General features: G+C 43.0%; 2 protein-coding genes across 2 annotated transcripts in view; both read right to left on the bottom strand.

Annotated features, from left to right (window-relative positions):
• Positions 1-19,909, bottom strand: part of PDGFRL (platelet derived growth factor receptor like) — a 47,843-nt gene that overhangs the window by 5,437 nt on the left and 22,497 nt on the right. Inside the window, exons 3-4 of the mRNA XM_054030858.1 lie at positions 3,376-3,527; positions 42-335 (exon numbers count right to left, since the gene is read on the bottom strand). Coding sequence (XP_053886833.1) covers positions 42-335; positions 3,376-3,527 — 446 coding nt within the window. The remainder of the gene's footprint in view (positions 1-41; positions 336-3,375; positions 3,528-19,909) is intronic.
• On the bottom strand, positions 18,680-19,785 carry LOC128838569 (uncharacterized). The gene is made up of 2 exons (XM_054030859.1): positions 19,767-19,785; positions 18,680-19,632 (listed from the first exon to the last, which is right to left on the bottom strand). Exon 2 carries the CDS (start codon positions 19,522-19,524, stop codon positions 18,919-18,921), a length of 606 nt encoding a protein of 201 aa, XP_053886834.1. The 5' UTR covers positions 19,525-19,632; positions 19,767-19,785; the 3' UTR covers positions 18,680-18,918.

Here is a 19,909-nt window from a genome sequence, read left to right as displayed (position 1 = left end):
AATGGGCTTGAACGTAAATCTATGGAAATCATTCATCTTACCTTCCACATATAGTAACTGATACTTGATAGAAATCTGAGGTGCTCCCCGTGATTCTGCTCTACAATAGACCACTCCTTTGTGGTCAGAGGTGGGGTGTTGATAAATAAAACCCTTCTTCACATCATAGATAATATTAGTTCCATCTGTTTTGATTTCTTCTGCTGGAAACTCCCTGTGCAGAGTTACTTTTGCTGATGGGATGGTCACTCTGCAAGGGATTACTGCTGGTTTATCTGGGTTCAGGTAGACAATCTCGAAATAACTGGAAGTAGGTACAAAGAGCTCCCCTTTATCTATATAAGAAGGTAATGCAATATAATATTTAGCTAAAGATGTCTATAAATTTTATTTAAGAAAAAAATGAATATAAATGTAAATGGTCTTCTAATATATAAAAAATGAATGTAAGGGAGGAGAAATTTACTAATGATGATTAAGTTCAGATTTTGCATTAGCAGTAATTTATTTCTGTGTCCACAGTATCTGGAAACGATCATTTTAACATTTTTTACAATTAATTAAATCTGTCACCATGGACCAGTTTTTTAAGAAAGTAAAAACATGTCTGACTTGGACAAACTAATATTCAGTTTGGCTTTAATCACTAAATTTAAAAACATAAATGTAGCCTTCTTTGCCTGTTTCATAAACTGGGGAGAGGGACTGTATCTTAAAAAATTAAAAATAAAAATAAAGACCACCACCAATTTTGGGATCAGCTTTTGAAACAATGCAGACTTTCACAAAAAAGTCCTAATGAGTTATCTGGCTCTACTTAAATTCATCCACCCTTTTTCAAAGGGGAAAGTAGAAAAACACCAGGAGTTTTATTATGGCCTCTGACAGTATTTGATTTTGTATTGTGCTTGGGTACCAGCTGGAAGGTCCCTTGGAAATACCTAAGATTGTAGATACAGACTGTGAAATACATAAAAAAATACATTTTTAAAAACAATTAAGTATCTAAACAATTCAAACATTTTAGTGCTGTTAGGTCAACAAAAACAAGCAATATTCTAATATGTAGACATATTGCTTATAAATGCAATTTTTAAACGCCTTAATATTTCCAGCCTGAACACTGTATGTTTTAAGGTGGCTTATCTGATTATTCTAACCTTTTGAAAAGAAAGAGAAGTCAGTATTCCAAGGTTGTTTCGATAAATGGCTTCCATACAATCCCATGGCTCCAACTTATTTCTGAACCTTATTACAAACAATCTTATCTTAGTCATCTTATGCTGTAACACTGAAGCATTTGCCAGCCAAAAACGGTTTAGCTCTAATCAGGCTGCAAAGTTTGTTTTTATCATTCCTAATGTTTTCCATTAGAAGAACAAATTAACCATTTGCTTTAATCACCAATAGTGTATTGGGTAATAACACTAGATTGTTATTTGACTTGCATAAAAACTAGGGCTGTCAAGCAATTAAAAACAATAATCGCAATTAATCGCACTGTTAAAATAGAATACCATTTATTTAAATATTTTGGATGTTTTCTACATTTTCAAATATATTCATTTCAATTACAACACAGAATACAAAAAGTGTACAGTGCTCACTTTATATTTATTTATTTATTATTACAAGTATTTGCACTGTATTCCCCCATTCCAGGGGACATGCATCCATGCTGATGATGGGTTCTGCTCAATAACAATCCAAAGCAGTGAGGACAGACACATGTTCATTTTCATTATCTGAGTCAGATGCCACCAGCAGAAGTCTGATCTCTTTTTTGGTGGTTCAGGTTCTGTAGTTTCCGCATTGGGGTGATGCTCTTTTAAGACTTCTGAAAGCATGCTCCATACCACATCCCTCTCAGATTTTGGACGTCACTTGAGATTCTTAAACCTTGGGTCGAGTGCTGCATCTATCTTTAGAAATCTCACATTGGTACCTTCTTTGAGTTTTGTCAAATCTCCAGTGAAAGTGTTCTTAGAATGAACATGTGCTGGGGCACTGCTATAACATAAAATATATGGCAGAATGCAGGTAAAACAGAGCAGGGGACATACAATTTTTCCCCAAGAAGTTCAGTCACAAATTTAATTAACGAATTATTTTTTTAACAAGTGTCAACAGCATGGCAGCATGTTCTCTGGAATGGTGGCCGAAGCATGAAGAGGCAAACCAATGTTTAGCATATATGGCATGTAAATACCTTGCAATACCAGCTACAAAAGTGCAATGCAAATCCCTGTCCTCACTTTGAGATATTTTAAATAAGAAGCGGGCAGCATTATCTCTTGTAAATGTAAACAAACTTGTTTGTCTTAGTAATTGGCTGAAAAAGAAATAGAATTGAGTGGACTTCTAGGCTCTGAAGTTTTACATTGTTTTGTTTTTGAGTGCAGTTATGTAACAACAACAAAAATCTACATTTGTAACTTACACTTTCACGACAAAGAGATTGCAGTACTTGTATGAGGTGAATTGAAAAATACTATTTCTTTTGTTTATCATTTTTACAATGCAAATATTTGTAATAAAAAATAATATACACTTTGATTTCAATTACAACACAGAATACAATATATGTGACAATGTAGAAAAACATCCAAAATATTGAATACATTTCAATTGGTATTCTATTGTTTAACAGTGCCAGTAAAACGCCGATTAATTGCTATTAATTTTTTTTAATCACGATTAGTTTTTTTGAGTTAATCACATGAGTTAACTGCAATTAATCAACAGCCCTAATAAAAACTATAAATATCTAAGGACTAGGGCAGCGATCAACTTCAAGCTTTGTGGGCTAGTACATATATTTACAGTAGCGGCTCTGCATCTTATAAGGCTAATGTGTGAGATGCAAAAAACTTGCATGAAATCCTGACTTCAATGGGGCCAGGATTCCACCCTGGGAATATAATATGCATGGGGGTAAAGTGTATTTGCATTAGAATGTCATGAGAAGATGCATCTTAACATGTTACTTTATTTTCTCCCACAGATGTTTTTTTCAGAAGGAAATAAAACAAGAGGGATGGACTCCTGCATTGTTTAAGTTTTATTGCAGATTCTAACATTAGAATATTGTATCTGATTTTCGCAAACTATCCACTTTCTGCTTCCCTAGACATGGTTTTGGGTATATATTTAAAGCACAGGGAAGTAGACACATAAATCACATTATTGTTAATTATTTGCTTAATTTCCTGCTCACTCCACCAGTAATGTATCCCTTGGAAACCACTAGGGAACAATGTCTGGATACAGATCATGAAATGGATATGGATAGGAAAATGGAAATGAATATGCTAATCCTGCCCTATGGACAGACAATCCAGGCAATTCAGTTTATAAACCCAATGAATCCATTACCTGTGAAAAAGATGTATGTTGAGCCTGTTTTAAACTCATCCTTCTTGCAGCTAGAGCCATTGCACAGAAGAAGCCAGCAGCTATATTCACCAGTGTCTGCTGCAGTAGAATTTGCAAGGATCAGCTGACCATATCTGTCAAGCTGCTTAATGCTAGGGAGAATAGAGACATAAAACACAGCCAAGCACATACACATTTCTTTGTACATTTTCTCACTTTATTTCTATTTGTTTTTGATTTTTTCTCTTTCATTCTGTAACTGGCTATTTACTGCATCCTTCCCCTAACGGTGGCATCATAAACCCCTGATCCTGCAAATACTTGTAAAAAGTGAGTAGTCCCACTGAATTCAAGGGTGGAGGATGAGGGTATAACATGTAAGTGCAAACACAGGGCGAAGAACTGGCAAAGCTTTGTTTGTTATATGTATTATTACTGTTGGTTTTAGTTTTAAGTTAAGGTTAGAGGGAGGTGAGGAATGGGGAAGTAAGTAAAGGAGTGGGAAAAAGAAGGAAGGGAAACAAAAACAGACATTTGAGAATGCCATTTGGGATCAAACCTGAAGCAAAAGAATATCAACACTGCCAGCAAGACATACTAACAGGACTAGGAGGGATCAGAGTGGTATCTGATGACATTCTGGTATATGGATGCTGGGACACATGGCAGAGGCTGTGGCAGATCATAATCATAAGCATAACCTCATCTGTCTACTAGAAAAAGCCAGGCAAATACACCTCTACCTCGATATAACGCGACCCGATATAACATGAATTTGGATATAACGCAGTAAAGCAGTGCTCCGGGGGGGGGGGAGGGGAGGTTGAGGTTGCGCACTCCAGTGGTAAGATTTTTTTGGCTCCCGAGGACAGCGTTATATCGAGGTAGAGGTGTAAATCTAAAATGAAATAAAAATAAGACGCATTGTGATTGACTGCAGTACCAGACATGGGACACTTGCTGAACTCCCAAGGGCTACAACCTGGCCCCCTAACGCAGCAGATGCCTATACCTGAAGATATAATCAGTTCAGAAACTATTAGGATTTGTAAGCTATCTGACAAAATTTCTTCCAAGAATCTCAGGTGTTTGCGAACTCCTGTGGTGACTACTAGACAAAGATGCAGCCTAGACATGGTTACTTCAACATGATGCAGCCATCACATGTACTAAGGAGTTAGAGACTGACTATCCCATCCTGAAATACCGCTAAGTGAACAGAGAGACAGCCATACAATGTGATGCCAGTGAGACAGTGCATGGGGCATCACTCCTACAAAACTGACAAAAGTGACACCTTTGCATCAAGCTTACTACCACCAATGGAACAAAGACATGCTCAAGTGGAAAAGGAATGTCTTGCAATAGTTTGCACATGAAAATTTCATCCAGTATGTTCAATGTTTGGACACCATTGGAGTAGAAAATGACCATAAATCACTAGACAGCATTTTTAAAAAGCTACTGCTGGTGATCCCAAAACAGCTTCAGCAAATACTTCTGAAAGTCTACAGAACCCAACAGCTTAGATGTATACTATAAGAAAGGGACTAAGATTTGCAAAGCTGAATTCTTATCTAGAGCAGTCTTGCAGCATGAAAATATGGCCACTGAACAAGAATGAGATAATCTAATAGAAACACAGAAAAACATAACTGACTTGGTTGATGCTTTCTGTGTCAGTTTCAAGGCAGGAGATGGACAGAGTCTGTGAACAAACCAAACTACACAAGACAAAGGTTTACAAGTGCTCATGTCCATTGTTCTGTCAGGATGGCCAAACACCAGAGGAGATGATCTATCTTCTTCTCAAAAATACTGGAACTATTGTGATCAAATGAGCATCCAAGACAGCTTCCTATATAAAGGCAGTCGAATCCTAATACTTAGATCACACAGAACAAAGAAACTCTTTCAAGAATACATCAGAGCCATTCTGGATAGAACTCTGAATCCAGACACCCAGAGATGCTGTATAATGGACAACATGGCCAAGGATTTCAGAGACCTGGTGAGCTGTTTTGATACATGTGGAGCAATGCAGGCCAAGCAGCAAAAAGAGACAACGAAAATACACATCATCCTCAACAGACCTTGAAGAAAATTAGGAATGGACTTTTTCTCCAGGAACTACAAAAACTACCTCATTATTGTAGACCACTATTGGGAACTAGATGAACTGTCAGACTCTATTGCGGTGCCTATCATGTACACAGCAGTGAAGGAATTCAGCGGGTGTGGAATCCCAAACTGTGTCACTTCAGACAAAGCCAATTCAGCAGTTAACATTGCTAAGACTGTATTATAGAAAGCTGCAAAAAGCATAGAAAATATAAGCCATTTTTGAAAAGAAAAACACTCCCATGGAAGGCCTTAATAGCAGCCGGTGCAATGCTTGATGTGGATGTGTGCCAAGAACCCTCCGACTGCCAACTGTCAAAGGAGTTTGTTTGTTTGTGTGTGTGTGTGTACGTACCCACACACACTGAAAATATGCTCTTAGCGTCTGTATCAAGGTATAAGGCACAACTAAAGGTGAGAAACAGGTTTTCTGTCAGACAAAAGATGTTTATTCATCTACCTGATTACAAGTACATTGAGTATTGTGTCCTTCACAATGGTTCACCTATCACTAGTCTGAACTGAATGCAAATTAAGAATTGTGAGAACTTCAGAGAAAAAAAATCTAACAGAAAGAGAAAAGGAGCGGCGTAATGAGGGAACGCTATCTGGTAGGTGCACTTCAGAGGTTCACTTGACTATATTTGGAGGTCAGAGAAGACACCTAGGCACCTTTCACTGAGGATGCAAAAGGACTGCAATTTTGCTTCACGAGAAATGCTGGTTGAAGATGATGACAGGAACTTCGGGTGAGATAAAACTTCTATAGAGAGGACATTAACCTGTTAGTTAAAATCATGACAGGCCTTCTAGAGACTAAATTAGTTTTATCTGTTTGGTTCCAATATTCTTATTCACTATCACTTGAATCTCTATTCTTTGATAATAGATATATTTGTAGTTAAAACAAGAAGAAGTTTTAGTGCTGTGGGGGTCCTGAAACACCCCTTACAAGCTGGTGTCTTCTGTTCCTTGGGGCACAGCATGGTGAGTACTCAGTGGAACAGGGGTTAGACACTACAGAGAATGCTCCAAGTATTGGGGGAGCCTACTGATACTTATACAGAGAGATCCAGGCCTCCAGAAGTTTGGAAAGTGGTGCTTGAATTGCCAGAGGCTGATGGTTTCAAGGAGCTTATCCACAGCAGGCACAGACTACTTCACGCTAAGGAGAGGTAGTGGTATGGTACCTCACCACCCTGGGTACCCCCTAGAGTGAAAAACGGTGAGATCTGATCAGCAGGATATGGAAGGAACACGATAAGCAACGAATAGATATCAGAACTGTCTCTCAAAACACCATACTACAAATAGAACCAAGTGCAAGTTAGGAATATTATCTATGCATCTATTACAAATGTGTTTACACCTGGGGAACGCTCTCTAGGCAGAATGCAATCAGTCTAGATGGCTGGCTGGAAAGGACCATTACGAAGAACAATAGGTCGTAGATGATATTAATCTCCCACCGGGGTGCCTTCCTGAAGACGCTACAAACAGCCTCCGAGTCATGGCTGCTGTGTCCCTACAAGGGCATGTGACCAAGTCACCTGGTACTGGACTCCATCTTGGAATACCAGTGTTTTTCCACTGATCGGGCATGGGAACCAAGGGGGGAGGACAAAGGTTCCCACCCTATGCAAAAGCTATTTAAGGCAAAAGATATTTAAGGCAGGTGAGTTCATTGACTCCTGGCCCAAGAAGACTGCTGGAAACACCTCAAGAACAAGGTCTAAACTGGGGGAGAAGGGCTGAACCCAGGCTAAAGGGATTTCTAGCCTGTGAAAGGTATACCTGGGGTTTTAAGCTGCAAGCAAGTGCAGCTTGCCCTCAAGAATCTCTGCAAACTGCCTAAAACAACAATTAGGGTGAGAATTTGCTACTCATATCCAATCTGTTTAGTATATTAAGCTTATATTGCATTTTTGTTCATTTTCTAGGTAATCTGCTTTGATCTGTTTGCTATCCATTATAATCACTTAACATTTATCTTTTGTAGTTAATAAACTTGTTTTGTTTTCTCTAAAACCAGTGTGTGAAAATCATTACTTGGGGCAGAAAGCTGTGTATATTCCTTCCCACATTGAGGGAGGGGGTTAATTTCATGAGTTTACACTGTACAGTTCTCTGTGCAGCACAAGATGGTATAATTTTGGGTTTATACTCCAGAGGAGGGTGCGCGCCTTAGGAGCTGGGAGGTGCCTTAGCTGAACCTTCCCATGCAGACCTGATCTCAGCATCTGTGTGTAGCTGCGGCTGTGTGTCCTTACCTGTGTGTGTGCTGGAGGGGGCTTGAGGGCCTGTCACAGCAGTAGAGTGTAAATGGTGCCCAGGCTGGTGGGTCAAGCAGGCTCAGTGTTACCCCACTCTCAGGTGGCACCCCGGGGAGAACCCGTCACAGTATTCATGACTACTTTTGCTATCTTAAGTAAGTGTGAAAAGCAGATGTTATGATAAATCGTTTTCCAGAGGGAGCATTATAGCAGGATTATATACAGTCATGTCTAAGAATTTAAGTAACTTTAATTTAAGGAAGTGCTTGATGAGAGAGGCCAGTATACGTGGAGCAACAAATAAAATTTGAATATTGCACTGTCTTAGCTCTCTCTCCCTCTCTTTTATGCTTGCACATTGAACAGACAGCAAAGACAGCTAATTGAGCATAGACTCATTGGAGGAGCCAAAAGACATCGGGCTTACTAAAAGGATTCTTTTATGAAGTGCTGAGTACCTTCAATTTCCATGGATGTAACTGAACATTAAGAGCTTACAAACACCGTGTAGGACAAAACCCTAAATTCTTTAAAACTAGCCGACCATCTGTATTAGTGCAAGATGCATTATTGCATTGCATCAGGTGGATCCTTCCCGTTAGGCATTCTCTAACTGGAGAGCTCAGTGTTTATTATAATTTTTTGTTTGTTCATTCGTTTGATGTATCCAAATAATGAGTGTATTTTAACTTGTTTTTACTGTGGCAAAGGACAGCAAAAGACTGAGTCTACTTGTATATTCACTCACTGACTTATATGGGGATGGTTCCTCTTGGGGGTCTAATCTTCCCCATTTTAAACAGTTTCAGGTTTATCATGCCTGGAAGACAAGCCAGTCCATCAAATACAACTTGGTAATCTCTAAGCAACTTTGCTGCAGGAACATCACCGGGGATTGTTTGCTCCAGATGTTTTGCTTGTGTGTCTATTGTATGAATAGTTTACCACAGCGTTAGTGTCACTAGGTCAATGCATTCATTTGTTTTAACTCTAAGCAGTGGCTTCTGTGCTGTTTGTACTACATGAAATTTCAGCCTGTATACTTTTCCCTTGGTATTTATATTATCCTGTGGTATTAATAAATAAAATAATACCTAGCTCTTATATTGCATTTTTCCATCAGTAGAACTCAAAGCTCTTTACAAAGGAAATCTATATCATTATGCCCATTTTACAGACAGGGAAACAGCACAGTGAAAAGTGAAGGGCCTTGCCCAAGGTCACCCAGAAGACATGTGGCAGACTCAGGTATAGAACCCAGATCTCTTGAGTCCCAGTCCAGTGCTTCAGCCACTAGGCAACTATATAATTTTAATTTGGCTTTGCAATTTTGCTTTCTTCTCTTACATAATGCTGAAGAAATGTTTGTAGCCTACAACATTCACAGATACCCCACTGTCAAGTTGGCATTCAATTTCCTGTTTGTGCACAGATGCCCTGTCTTTTTGTATCTGGTGCTAGTCTGACTTAAAAAGCATTTATTTTTGCTGTTTTGCACATTATTAATGTCATATGTGCAAAATCACATCTTCTAAATCACTTCTTGCTTCCTCAGTATCATGCTTTTTTTTTCCTTTTCTTATCTGCAAGCTTTTGCATAATGCTTTCCCTTACCACAATTATTGCATATGACTTCATATGCTGGATATTTTCCATTATGTTTTTCTCCACAGTATCCCCACAAGTCGTCCTTTGCATTTTGTTTGACCACCTCTGCTTTATATTTGTGCATTTACTACTGAAGAAATTTGTATGCGTGTTACTGGGTGAATTATCTCTGTCTGCTACAGCAATGCTCTGAATTTGGATGTGAGCATGTTCACTAGCTTTGCACATCTATTTCATCTTTTGCCCCCATGATTAATCTATCATGAATTAGTTAATCTTTTAAGGTTTGATAATCACATAAAACAGTCATTTTGCGAAATCTGACACTACACTAATCTATTGTTTCTCCAGATTTTGGCGAGGTTCTAGCATTTTACATGGGCCTGCCGCCACACACAAATACTGCTGGAGCATGTGATAGTCTTTGCCTGTTACAGCCAATAGTGTGGTTGCTCTTATCTTGTTTTTCTTTTTATCTAGTCCTGTTGCAATTTCATAGTTTTCCTCTTACAAGCCAAAGAATATCCAATTGCTAAAGACAGCTCCTTTCATGTCCATCTTTCTGGGACAAGAATTCATTATGCCACCATGGCTAGTGGGGTGATTGCTGGGTGGTGGTGGAATTTTTTTTTTTTTTAATATTTCTAAGTTCTGATTTCACATTGCTGCAGGGGCCAACTCACTGCTGACACTACATTCAGTGTGCAAGCACAGAAAGAGCACTAAGAATGCAAAATTCAGATTTTATTCATTCCTCCTATACTATTCTCTGTCATCAAGCACTTCCTGAAAGTAAAGATCTCCAAGTTCCTAGCTGTGACCCTCTACATAATTATGATATAACAGCCCTGTGAGGAAGCTATTTATCATAATACTGCCAAGAGATTCCAGACAAGGAAGGTGAGGATAATTTCTGTGTAAAGGAATTGCAGGATGCATCCTGTTTCCTCCCTGCATTCTATTTGGTTGCTCAAGACCCCAGTAGTCACTGCTGAAAGTCTGGTGTTTTGTGAAAAAGTGGGACATCAAAACAAAAAAGTTTTTTGTTAATTATTTGTGGTCTGGTGCAATCATTAGCTGCACTTGTACTTAGGAGCCCTTAAGTATGAAGAAAGCAGGCAGATGGGCTGTAGTCCACAAAAGCTTATGCTCTAATAAATTTGTTAGTCTCTAAGGTGCCACAAGTACTCCTGTTCTTCTTTTTGCGGATACAGACTAACACGGCTGTTACTCTGAAGCAAAGGTACTGTGATTTTCTCATTTTTTATGGGGTCCAATTCATTATCTCTTAATGCTTAGGGCTGGCAATAGTGCAGTGATAACCTCCCAAAAGGTGGGAAAAGAAAAACATTTTAAGTGACATAATTGAAAAGTAATACAGAGTTACTGTTAACATCCAATGAACTAACACCTCTTATATACACAAAGTTAAGTTATATGTTTTTCTGCTTGAAAGTAAACTCCCCATGGCACACCCGGCCTTCCTGTGTGTGATTTTATATATAAATATACACACACACACGTACATACAATTTTTCACAGCCCTGAGCAACATAGCTAGGTTGACCTAATTTTTAAGCATAGACCAGACCTGAATTAAATTCTTTGCATTAAGCCATTGTCAGACACTATACATTTCTGTTGCAGAGTGAGAGATGTAGTGAAAAACTGATTAGTTTGTGATTACATAAACATATGAACTGTAAGATAGTCAATACTAAACATTTACAGTACCGAGAAGCAATTATGCCAGAGGAACTTTACCTCAGCCAGTTAATGAAGACTGCCAAATACAGCTGGAAATCCCAGCTGATCAAAAGAAATAAGGTCAATGTTAATTAATTCATGATACAATGTGTTCTATTTAATTGCCTATAAGCCATCCAGTAATCAATGGAAATTTCCTGGTGAGATGGCCAACATTAAGCATGTAATCATAAAATCTGATTATATCTACAATAATTAAAGATTTGAGACTTGTAACATTACTATCAAACAGCAGTGGAATAAATAGGGTTTTTTATTAAACTAACTATAAATGACAACTGATATATAACTGATCAGAGTTCATAGGACAATCTTTATGTGCTGTCTTCACTCGCATGGATTAGAGTTGTGAAAGTCAATCAGGATTCAAATATTTGCTATATTCCACACCAAATGAGCTAAATGTTTTTTATTCAAAATATTCAGGACAGTTTAAAGTAAAGTGACTAAGCTAGTTCATTATGCTGATTCTATAAATTCACCTTATTAAAATCAAGTTTCAGACTGTATGGTGATCTGTGAATATCATACACCAAATTTTCAAACCTGCCTCTAAATTTCCATGTGCATGTTTTACTCCTGAGGGAACTGAGCGCCAAAAAAATAGAAATTCTGTGCACAATATTTTAAAATTCTGCAAATTGTATTTGTCAGTAGATAAATATGGAGACGTCAGCATGGCAGGGGCGAGCACAAGCCCCTGGCTGCATGGAGATGGAGATCACCCTGCAGGTCCCCTCCTCCCTCCCCGCCATGGTCTCCCAGGATAGAGACTTGGTGGTGAGGCTGCACCAGACCCTGACACAGGGCAAGGGCTGCTCCAGAAATACCCCAGGGCCCTGGTCCAGGCACACCAGGTGTGGTGAAATCTGGGTGCAGGTAGCTCAGTGGGGGGTCCAGTGGGATGGTGCTCAGCAGGAGGGGGTCTGGGTGTGGGGGGCTCAGCACAGGGTCCAGGTGCTGGGGAAGTGGGTGTTGGTGAGGTGGGAGTCCAGGTGCAGCTGGTTGGGGCTCATCAGGATGGGGGTTTGATGGGCCTGCTTAAGGGGGAGCCCCAGCTGCTGCTGCTCCTGCTAAGGGAACAACACATGCTGAGCTCCTGTTCCCCCACCCCAATTTTTCTATCCCCTTCTCTTCCCTATCCCGTCTCCCTTCCTTTCCCCACTGTCCCCTGCCCCTTCCCTATCCCACCCTCCTTCCTACCCACCCCTTTTACTATGCCCCACTGCAGGCATTCACTGTTGTACAGAAAGTTGGAAGGCTCTCAGTACACAGGAGAGCATGACTGGCACTAGGACCCAGGAGGTAGCTTCCAGTGTGGAGAGAAGCAGCCTCCTTCAGGCAGGTAGCTCAGTGCTGGCAGAAATGGGGGGGGTGGGGGTGGTGGCAGCAGCACGTGACTGTTAACCCCCCACACACACGCCTGTTGTGGGGGGGCCATGCCACCCCAAACTACAACCACAGGCATCCCCAACACACAGACATACACCCCAGCGCAACTTCCCTTTGCTTCTCCACCATTTTCTGTGTGGACACAAAGAAATTCAGAGGTTGGGGGAATCTAAACTCCATGCACATGCAGTGGTGCAGAAGTCCCCCAGGGGTAATGTTTTAAACACCTGCAACACAGATTTGTGCATGCAGATTAGGTAGAAGTCAGGAAACAATCAGTCATTCTCCTCTCAGTGCAAACAGATAGCTAACATTAATGCAAGCACATTGGGAGAAGAATATACACCACTCTTGCTATTTAGTGCATGCAATAAGTTCCAGCGTTCAAACTCCACAGCATCTGAAGTGGGGATGAAATTTAACATGACCGGGTGCAACTCCCAGTTAAACTAGGGGGAGTTTGTGGCTGCTTAAAGCAGGGCTGAATTTTACCTTTGTGTTTTTCTTCCAGGCCTGTCAAAAAGGTCCCGACAATAAAAACATAAAGGTTTCTTTCAAATAGCTAGGTTTTACCATGGACAGGGTCACACTGTCAGCTCTGTTTATAGTGGTTGTTTGGGTTGCTCTGGCACACTGGTGATTTGAATTACAAGAAAAAGAATCAGCAGTATTTCCCAGTGGTGACCTTGGGCAAGTCATTTAGGGTAGGGTTACCATACGTCCTCTTTTTCCCGGACATGTTCGGCTTTTCAGCAGTCAAACCCCCGTCCGGGGGGAATTGCCAAAAAGCCGAACATGTCCGGGAAAATGGCGGCTCTGCTCCTCCCCAACTCTTCAGCTCTGTTTAAGAGCTGGGCTGCCCGAGCACTACCGGCTTCGGGCAGCCCCCGTGCCTCCGGACCCTGCGCCGCCGCAGCCCGGGAGGGGAAGTGCCCGGCTGGGGGCGCAGGGTCCGGAGGCATAGGGGCTGCCTGAAGCCCGAGCGCTACCGGCTTCACGGTTTGCTGGGCAGCCTCCAGACTCTGCGCCCCCGGCTGGGTGCTTCCCCTCCCGGGCTCCAGCTGCGCTGGGGAAGCGCCGGCTGGGGGCTGCCCGGCAAACCCTGAAGCCGGTAGCACTGGGGCAGTCCTTTCCCCCTGGGTGGGAGTGGGAGGGAAGAGGGGGCGGAGTTAGGGTGGGGAAGGGGCGGAGTTGGGCAGGGTTAGGGGTGGGGAAATGGGCGGGGCCAGGGCCCATGGAGGGTCCTCTTTTTTTATTTATGAGATATGGTAACCCTATTTAGGGTGGGAGTTTCCAAAGGGAATAGGTACCTAACTCTCTCTGATTTTCAATGGAAATTGAATGCTTAATTCCTCTGATTGCTTTTGACAATCCCCCTCTAACTAATCTAGAACATAGCAACAATTAATGATGCTTACCTAACTTTGAAAAGAGCTTAGAGACATAGAGCTTAAGGCCAGAAAGGACCACCAGATCATCTAGTCCAGGGGTGGGCAAATTTTTTGGGTCGAGGGTCACATCAGGGTGGGGAAATTGTATGCAGGGCCAGGGCAGGGGGTTGGGGTTCAGGAGGGGTGTGAGGTGCAGGCAGGGAGCTCAGGGCAGGGGAGTTGGGGGGCGGGCTCCGGCCCTGCTTACCTAAAGCGGCTCCGGGGTGGCAGCAGCGCACACCGGCGCCAGGGCAGGCTCCCTGCTTACCTGCCCTGGCCCCACGCCGCGCCGCTCCAGGAAGTGCTGCGGCCTCTAGCGGAGCGGGGGACGGAGAGCTCCGCATGCACTGCCCTTGCCACGCCTCCAGGTGCTCCCATTGGCTGCGATTCCCCGTTCCTGACCAATGGGAGCTGCGGGGGGCGGTGCCTGGAGGCAAGTGCAACACACTGAGCCCTCATCCCCCCCGCCTGGGCCACGGGGGGCAATCCCATCAGCCGGATCCAAAGCCCTGAGGGGCTGGATCCGGCCCGCAGGCTGTAGTTTGCCCACCCTGATCTATTCTGACCATCACCACACACCACCTGCACACTAAACCCAACCAAAATTATACCAAAATATTACAGCCCTCAGAAGACTAAGGGTTTGGCTACACTTGCAAGTTACAACACATTAAAGCAGCCCCAGGCACACTAGCTCACTCCCTGTCCACATTGGCAAGGCACAGAGCACTCGGACGCAGCTACAGTGCTGCTGGTACTCCACCTCGGCGAGTGGAATAACGTTTGCTGCGCCCTGTTACCAGTGTGGATGAGGTGTTGCATTACTGCGCTCTGATCAGCTTTCGGAAATGTCCTATAATCCCCTTAAGTCAAGTGGCAACTCTTCTCATTGTTTTGAACTCACTGTAGGAATGCGGATATGCCGTTTGAAAGCTCCGTTTCTCACAGCCGGCTGCTTATCTGCTCAGAGATAGATAAGTGTGGAATGCTGTGTGTGAGAGAGGGGCAGGGGAAGGGAAGGTCTGCTGCTGTCTGAACTTAGAAGACAGCATACGGACATGCTCTGAGCCCCCCAAAAACCCACTCTCCCTGTCACACTCCACTCTACCCCCATTTGCAAAGCACATTGCAGTCGCTTGCATGCTGGGATAGCTGCCCATAATGCACTGCTCCCAATGCCGCTGCAAGTGCTGCAAATGTGGCCACGCCAGTGCACAAGCAGCTGTCAGTGTGGACAGACCGTAGAGCACTGTAGGGAAAGCGCTACAAAGGCGGGTTTAACTTACAGCGCTCTACATATGCAAGTATAGCCATGCCTTAAGCTATGTGTCACAGGAAGAGATGGCCAAAGGCAAAACCTCCAACCCCACACCACCCCCCAGGTCACTGCCAATCTTACCAGGGTGAAGCACCTTCCCAACTCCCCATATGGCAATCATTTAAACCCTGAGCAGGTGAGCAAGAACCAGCCAGCCAAGCACCAGAGAGAGAGAGAGGCTCTGTGACATATCAGAGCCGTGGCTCTTCCCATCCAATGGCTCATTTCTAGCTGTCACTATCTCTGATGCTTCAGAGGAAGGCGACCCAATTAATAAATAAATAAATAAACCAACCAACCCACCCACCCCAGAATACATTTGGAGGGGAGAGAAGGGATGAAATCCCTTTCTGACCTCTCCAAGTGACCAGCTGAAGCCCTGAAGCTTGAGATTTAGAAATATACGACATAAATCTCAAGATCCTAAGATGAAAAGTACTATAAAATATGTAATACTGTAACTATTGTTAAACAGATCCATAAAAAAAAAAAAAAAAAGCAGAGAGAAGCACAAAGCAGCACCACTTCTGCTGGTTAGGGGAACAAACAAAGCACAGCCTTTAGTAGGAGCAGGCCTGAAATCAACTGGAGTTTTGCACTGATTTCAGTGGGAGTGAGATCAGCTCCTACTTTTAATATTAGGCCATTTATAAGAATGTGTATCCTCTCGAATGCTATAAGGGGTATGTGTACACAGCACTGCGAAGCAAGCCTCTCAGCCCTGAGCGGCAGACCCAGGCTAGGGGGCTTGAACTAGTGCTCTAAAAATAGCTGTATAGACAGTGCTTCGAAGTTGCAGCTCCGGCTGGAGCTTGGGCTCTGAAGCCTATGCCTAGGTTCCAGCCAGAGCTGCAACTTCAAAGTGCTGCCAATACAGCTATTTTCAGAGCGCACCCCAGTCTGTCATCTCCGGCTGGGAGGCTCATTCCAAAATGCTGTGTAGATGTACCTGTGATGTTAAAGCACGGCCAGCGTGGCACTGAAGAGGCTGTCTGTCCACAACTGGACTGGAAGTTGGTGACCACATGACACACAAGACTGCATGGACATTTAAAGCTAGAAAGACAGATTCTCTCTTTTGTCAGAGCTCCATGCTCGAGGGCATCAGGGAGCCAGTTATAGCTTCCTGATTCTAGGGGCTGGTCTGTGCTGGCCCCACCATAAATTACAGCAGACTTAGGTGCCTAAGGGAGCTTTTGCCAGTAAAGTTCTGTCACTCCTTCCCCACCCCTTACTTTCACCAACACTCCATAGCTGTGGCTCTAATTTAAATTCAGTATTTTCTTCCTGCCCTTTAAACACTGAAGCATGCACATACCATAAAATAGTGTTTGTGAAGTGTTGTATAGAATTTAGTTTTATTCAGATTTATTCTTTATGGATGTCCAACCACTCTAATTTATGTTGGGGCCAGCACCTACCAGATGCTAGAATCAGGAATCTGTAACTCTTCCACCCCCCACGCCCTCCTAGCTGCCCTCCAGCATGGAGCTCTGACAAATGGAAGAACCCATCCATAAAGGAATGTAATGGCAATTCTGTTTCCATGATACAGTCACCCCATTTTGCACCCCAGCATCTGTTTTGCATTAGAGGGACTGGCAAGTTAAAAATTATGGTTTTAAAAAGAAATTGTCCATAGCTGTCACCAGTTAAAACTGAATTTTTAAAATCCAAAGTAACAATCTAATTTGATATTCAATACTTTGTTAATACTAAATTGCTGGAGGGGGAAGGGAATTCTTGGACATTAGACATTGACTAGTCAGTTTCGCTTTTGTTTATAGTCAAATTCTAGTTTTTCATTTTCAGGTTCTCAGTTGTGCCATGCTGTATGCTTAAAAGGGGAATGTTTCTTTGTTAAAAATATGTACAATGGAATTTTAAAAGAAATAATTGAAATATTTAAAAAGAGGGACCTGTCTGGTTTTAAGATTAAGTTAGATAAGTTTATGGAGGGAATGGTTTAATGGTAAAACATATTAGCTGAGGAATACAGAGTATTGGAAGGTAAACAGTATAATGGCTAACAAGGGTCAGGCTGGTGACTCTTGCCTACATGCTCGGGGTCTTGCTGATCGCCATATTTGGGGTCGGGAAGGAATTTTCCTCCAGGGTAGATTGGCTGAGGCCCTGGAGGTTTTTCGCCTTCCTCCGCAGCATGGGGCAGGGATCGCTAGCAGGAGGGTTCTCTGCCAATTGAAGTCACTAAAACACAGGATTTGGGGACTTCATCAGCAGAGTCAAGGGAAGGGTAGGGACGGTTTTGTGGCCTGCAGCATGCAGGGGGTCAGACCAGATGATCATAATGGTCCCTTCTGACCTTAAAGTCTATGAGTCTATGAATCTATAAACTATAAGACATTTATATTTTAATATCTGAGGGCAAATTTGACTTGAAACTGTCCCTTTACAGTCAGTTGGGGGGTTTTTTTGGTTGGTTGGTTTTTGCTTTAAGGATTTTACATGAGGTGTGTATCTATATTAAAATACCCATAAAAAGAGAAATATTATCAAGAATGAGGTGTCAAAATATACCTGTTGTAGAATAAGATATTGAAAAGTAGCATCCCCAAGTACTAGGAGCACCTTAAACAAATCATTAGTCAATAGTAAGATATGTAATGAGTTCTATTATTCACACAGCACAAACTAAACTCCTAAAGTCCTGTCTTAGCAAGCATTCACATCAGTGTAAAACCTGAAAAAGTGGTGGTGTTGTTATGTGGGGTCCCATGCGGAGCAGATAAAGTACACGACCACTGTGGTTGCAGGCTGAATCCGATTCTGTTTATTACAAGCTTTCTTTTATAGTTTTTCTCAACATTACATAACACAATTAGGCTATAATAACACATCTACGGATTGGACAAGAAGGAGAATCATGTGTTTATCACATGTATAGCCCCACACCGATTGGTTCAACTGTTCCTTACATAAGGCCATGATTTGTTTACCTCATCTTATATAATCCTAGACCACCAGGGGGTCTTACATAAGGCCATGATCATCTTATATAATCCTAGACCACCAGGGGGCCTTACATAAGGCCATGATCATCTTATATAATCCTAGACCACCAGGGGGCCTTACATAAGGCCATGATCATCTTATATAATCCTAGACCACCAGGGGGCCTTACATAAGGCCATGTTTGTTTACCTGGCAAGTATCCCATCGTGACCCTTACCTCCTCATGGAACTTTTCATTAGGTTGGTGTAGGGATGATACATCCCCACACCTCCCCCCTTTTTCTTAAATAAGGCCTATAGGAGGGTCCAACTAACATTAGGACAATTACTAGCCACCTGACTACTTTTTTTGAACCTATAAAACTGACGACAGGTGACATTTAACAACTGGGAAATATATGGAGAACTATTAAAAAACATTACATAAATATCCACGAAAACCATTGGGGTGTAAATAAGGATAGCCAATAAGACATGTTCTAAAGGGATCCGATGGGGTGGCCATGGACAAGCAAAAAGGGCTTCTTGGCCAGTCTGGTTCGCCCAGGTGATACAAACATTTTGTCGTGGGTTAACAAAAGGTACAGAGTTTGGACATACAAAGACCCCTGCTCCTATAATAAGGAGTCCGAACAAATAGAAGTACCACATTATCAGGTGTCTAGGCTGTGACAAACAATAAGTGCAGGTCCGGTGCTGCGGGGTCCTGTGGATCCGGTGTCACTACTGGATAAGCCTCGGGCGCAAATTCCCCCTCTATATGGGCTTCCCTAATAAGTCCGTGCCAACGCCTTACGGGGTCCGGGGGGCCCGAGCCGCCCGGGATATTGTCCGAAGCATGTCGCAGGGTGGAAACATCGGATGAGTATGCCGGAGGCTTTGGAGCAAACGGGTTGGCGCCATCCAGTGGCCGGTGCGTGGACACGTTATCCCGTCCAGTGCACCCAATCGCGCAGCCCCACAAACCACAATGAGGACAGGGGGTAGCTACATCATCCGCCGGAGGGATCTTATCCGGCAGTTTTTTCCTATATGTCCTTTCAAAGTTAGATAAGCCTGGCTCCACCATTCTTTTCAACCTATTCCGCAACTTCTCACCCTGCCCCGGGAACTCCGCCCGGAACTCTGGGGTACAAACATCACTGGTGACAGGAAAGCCGGGCTGGTTCAGGGCTCGCAATGTGTGGGACTGCGGGGGATGGCTCTCACCGGCCAAATGGGACAACTGATTCAGCATGTCCTGTAGCTGAAGGCCCTGTTTGTACATTCCCGCGTTTCTGCCCCCATTTCAACAAACGGGACAACGCGTCAGAGGGAAGCTTCTCTCCCCGCTTTTTAGCGATGCGTAATAAAAAATCATGCACCATCTCCTCCCCTGCAGACAAAGCAGAGCCCATTTTATTAAAAGCAGCCGCTCACCTGTGAGCTCACGAACGTCTCTCTCGGACGACCAGGAGCCGGTATCCTCCGGTACCTCCTGCCGCGGCTGCCACCTCCGCCTTTTCTTACCGAACGCTTTAGTCGGCTGTGAGCTCACGAACGTCTCTCTCGGACGACCAGGAGCCGGTATCCTCCGGTACCTCCTGCCGCGGCTACCATCTCCGCCTTTCCTCACCGAACGCTTCCGTTGGCTGTGAGCTCACGAACGTCTC

Source organism: Malaclemys terrapin, chromosome 5, assembly GCF_027887155.1.
Source record: "Malaclemys terrapin pileata isolate rMalTer1 chromosome 5, rMalTer1.hap1, whole genome shotgun sequence".
In the NCBI taxonomy this organism is placed as follows: Eukaryota; Metazoa; Chordata; order Testudines; family Emydidae; genus Malaclemys; species Malaclemys terrapin.
Note: the sequence above shows the minus strand (reverse complement) of the source record. Positions and strands in the feature narration are given on the sequence as shown.

Coding starts and splice junctions, on each gene's coding strand:
- LOC128838569 (XM_054030859.1), bottom strand. CDS start 19,524: ATGTACAAACAGGGCCTTCAGCTACAGGACATGCTGAATCAGTTGTCC.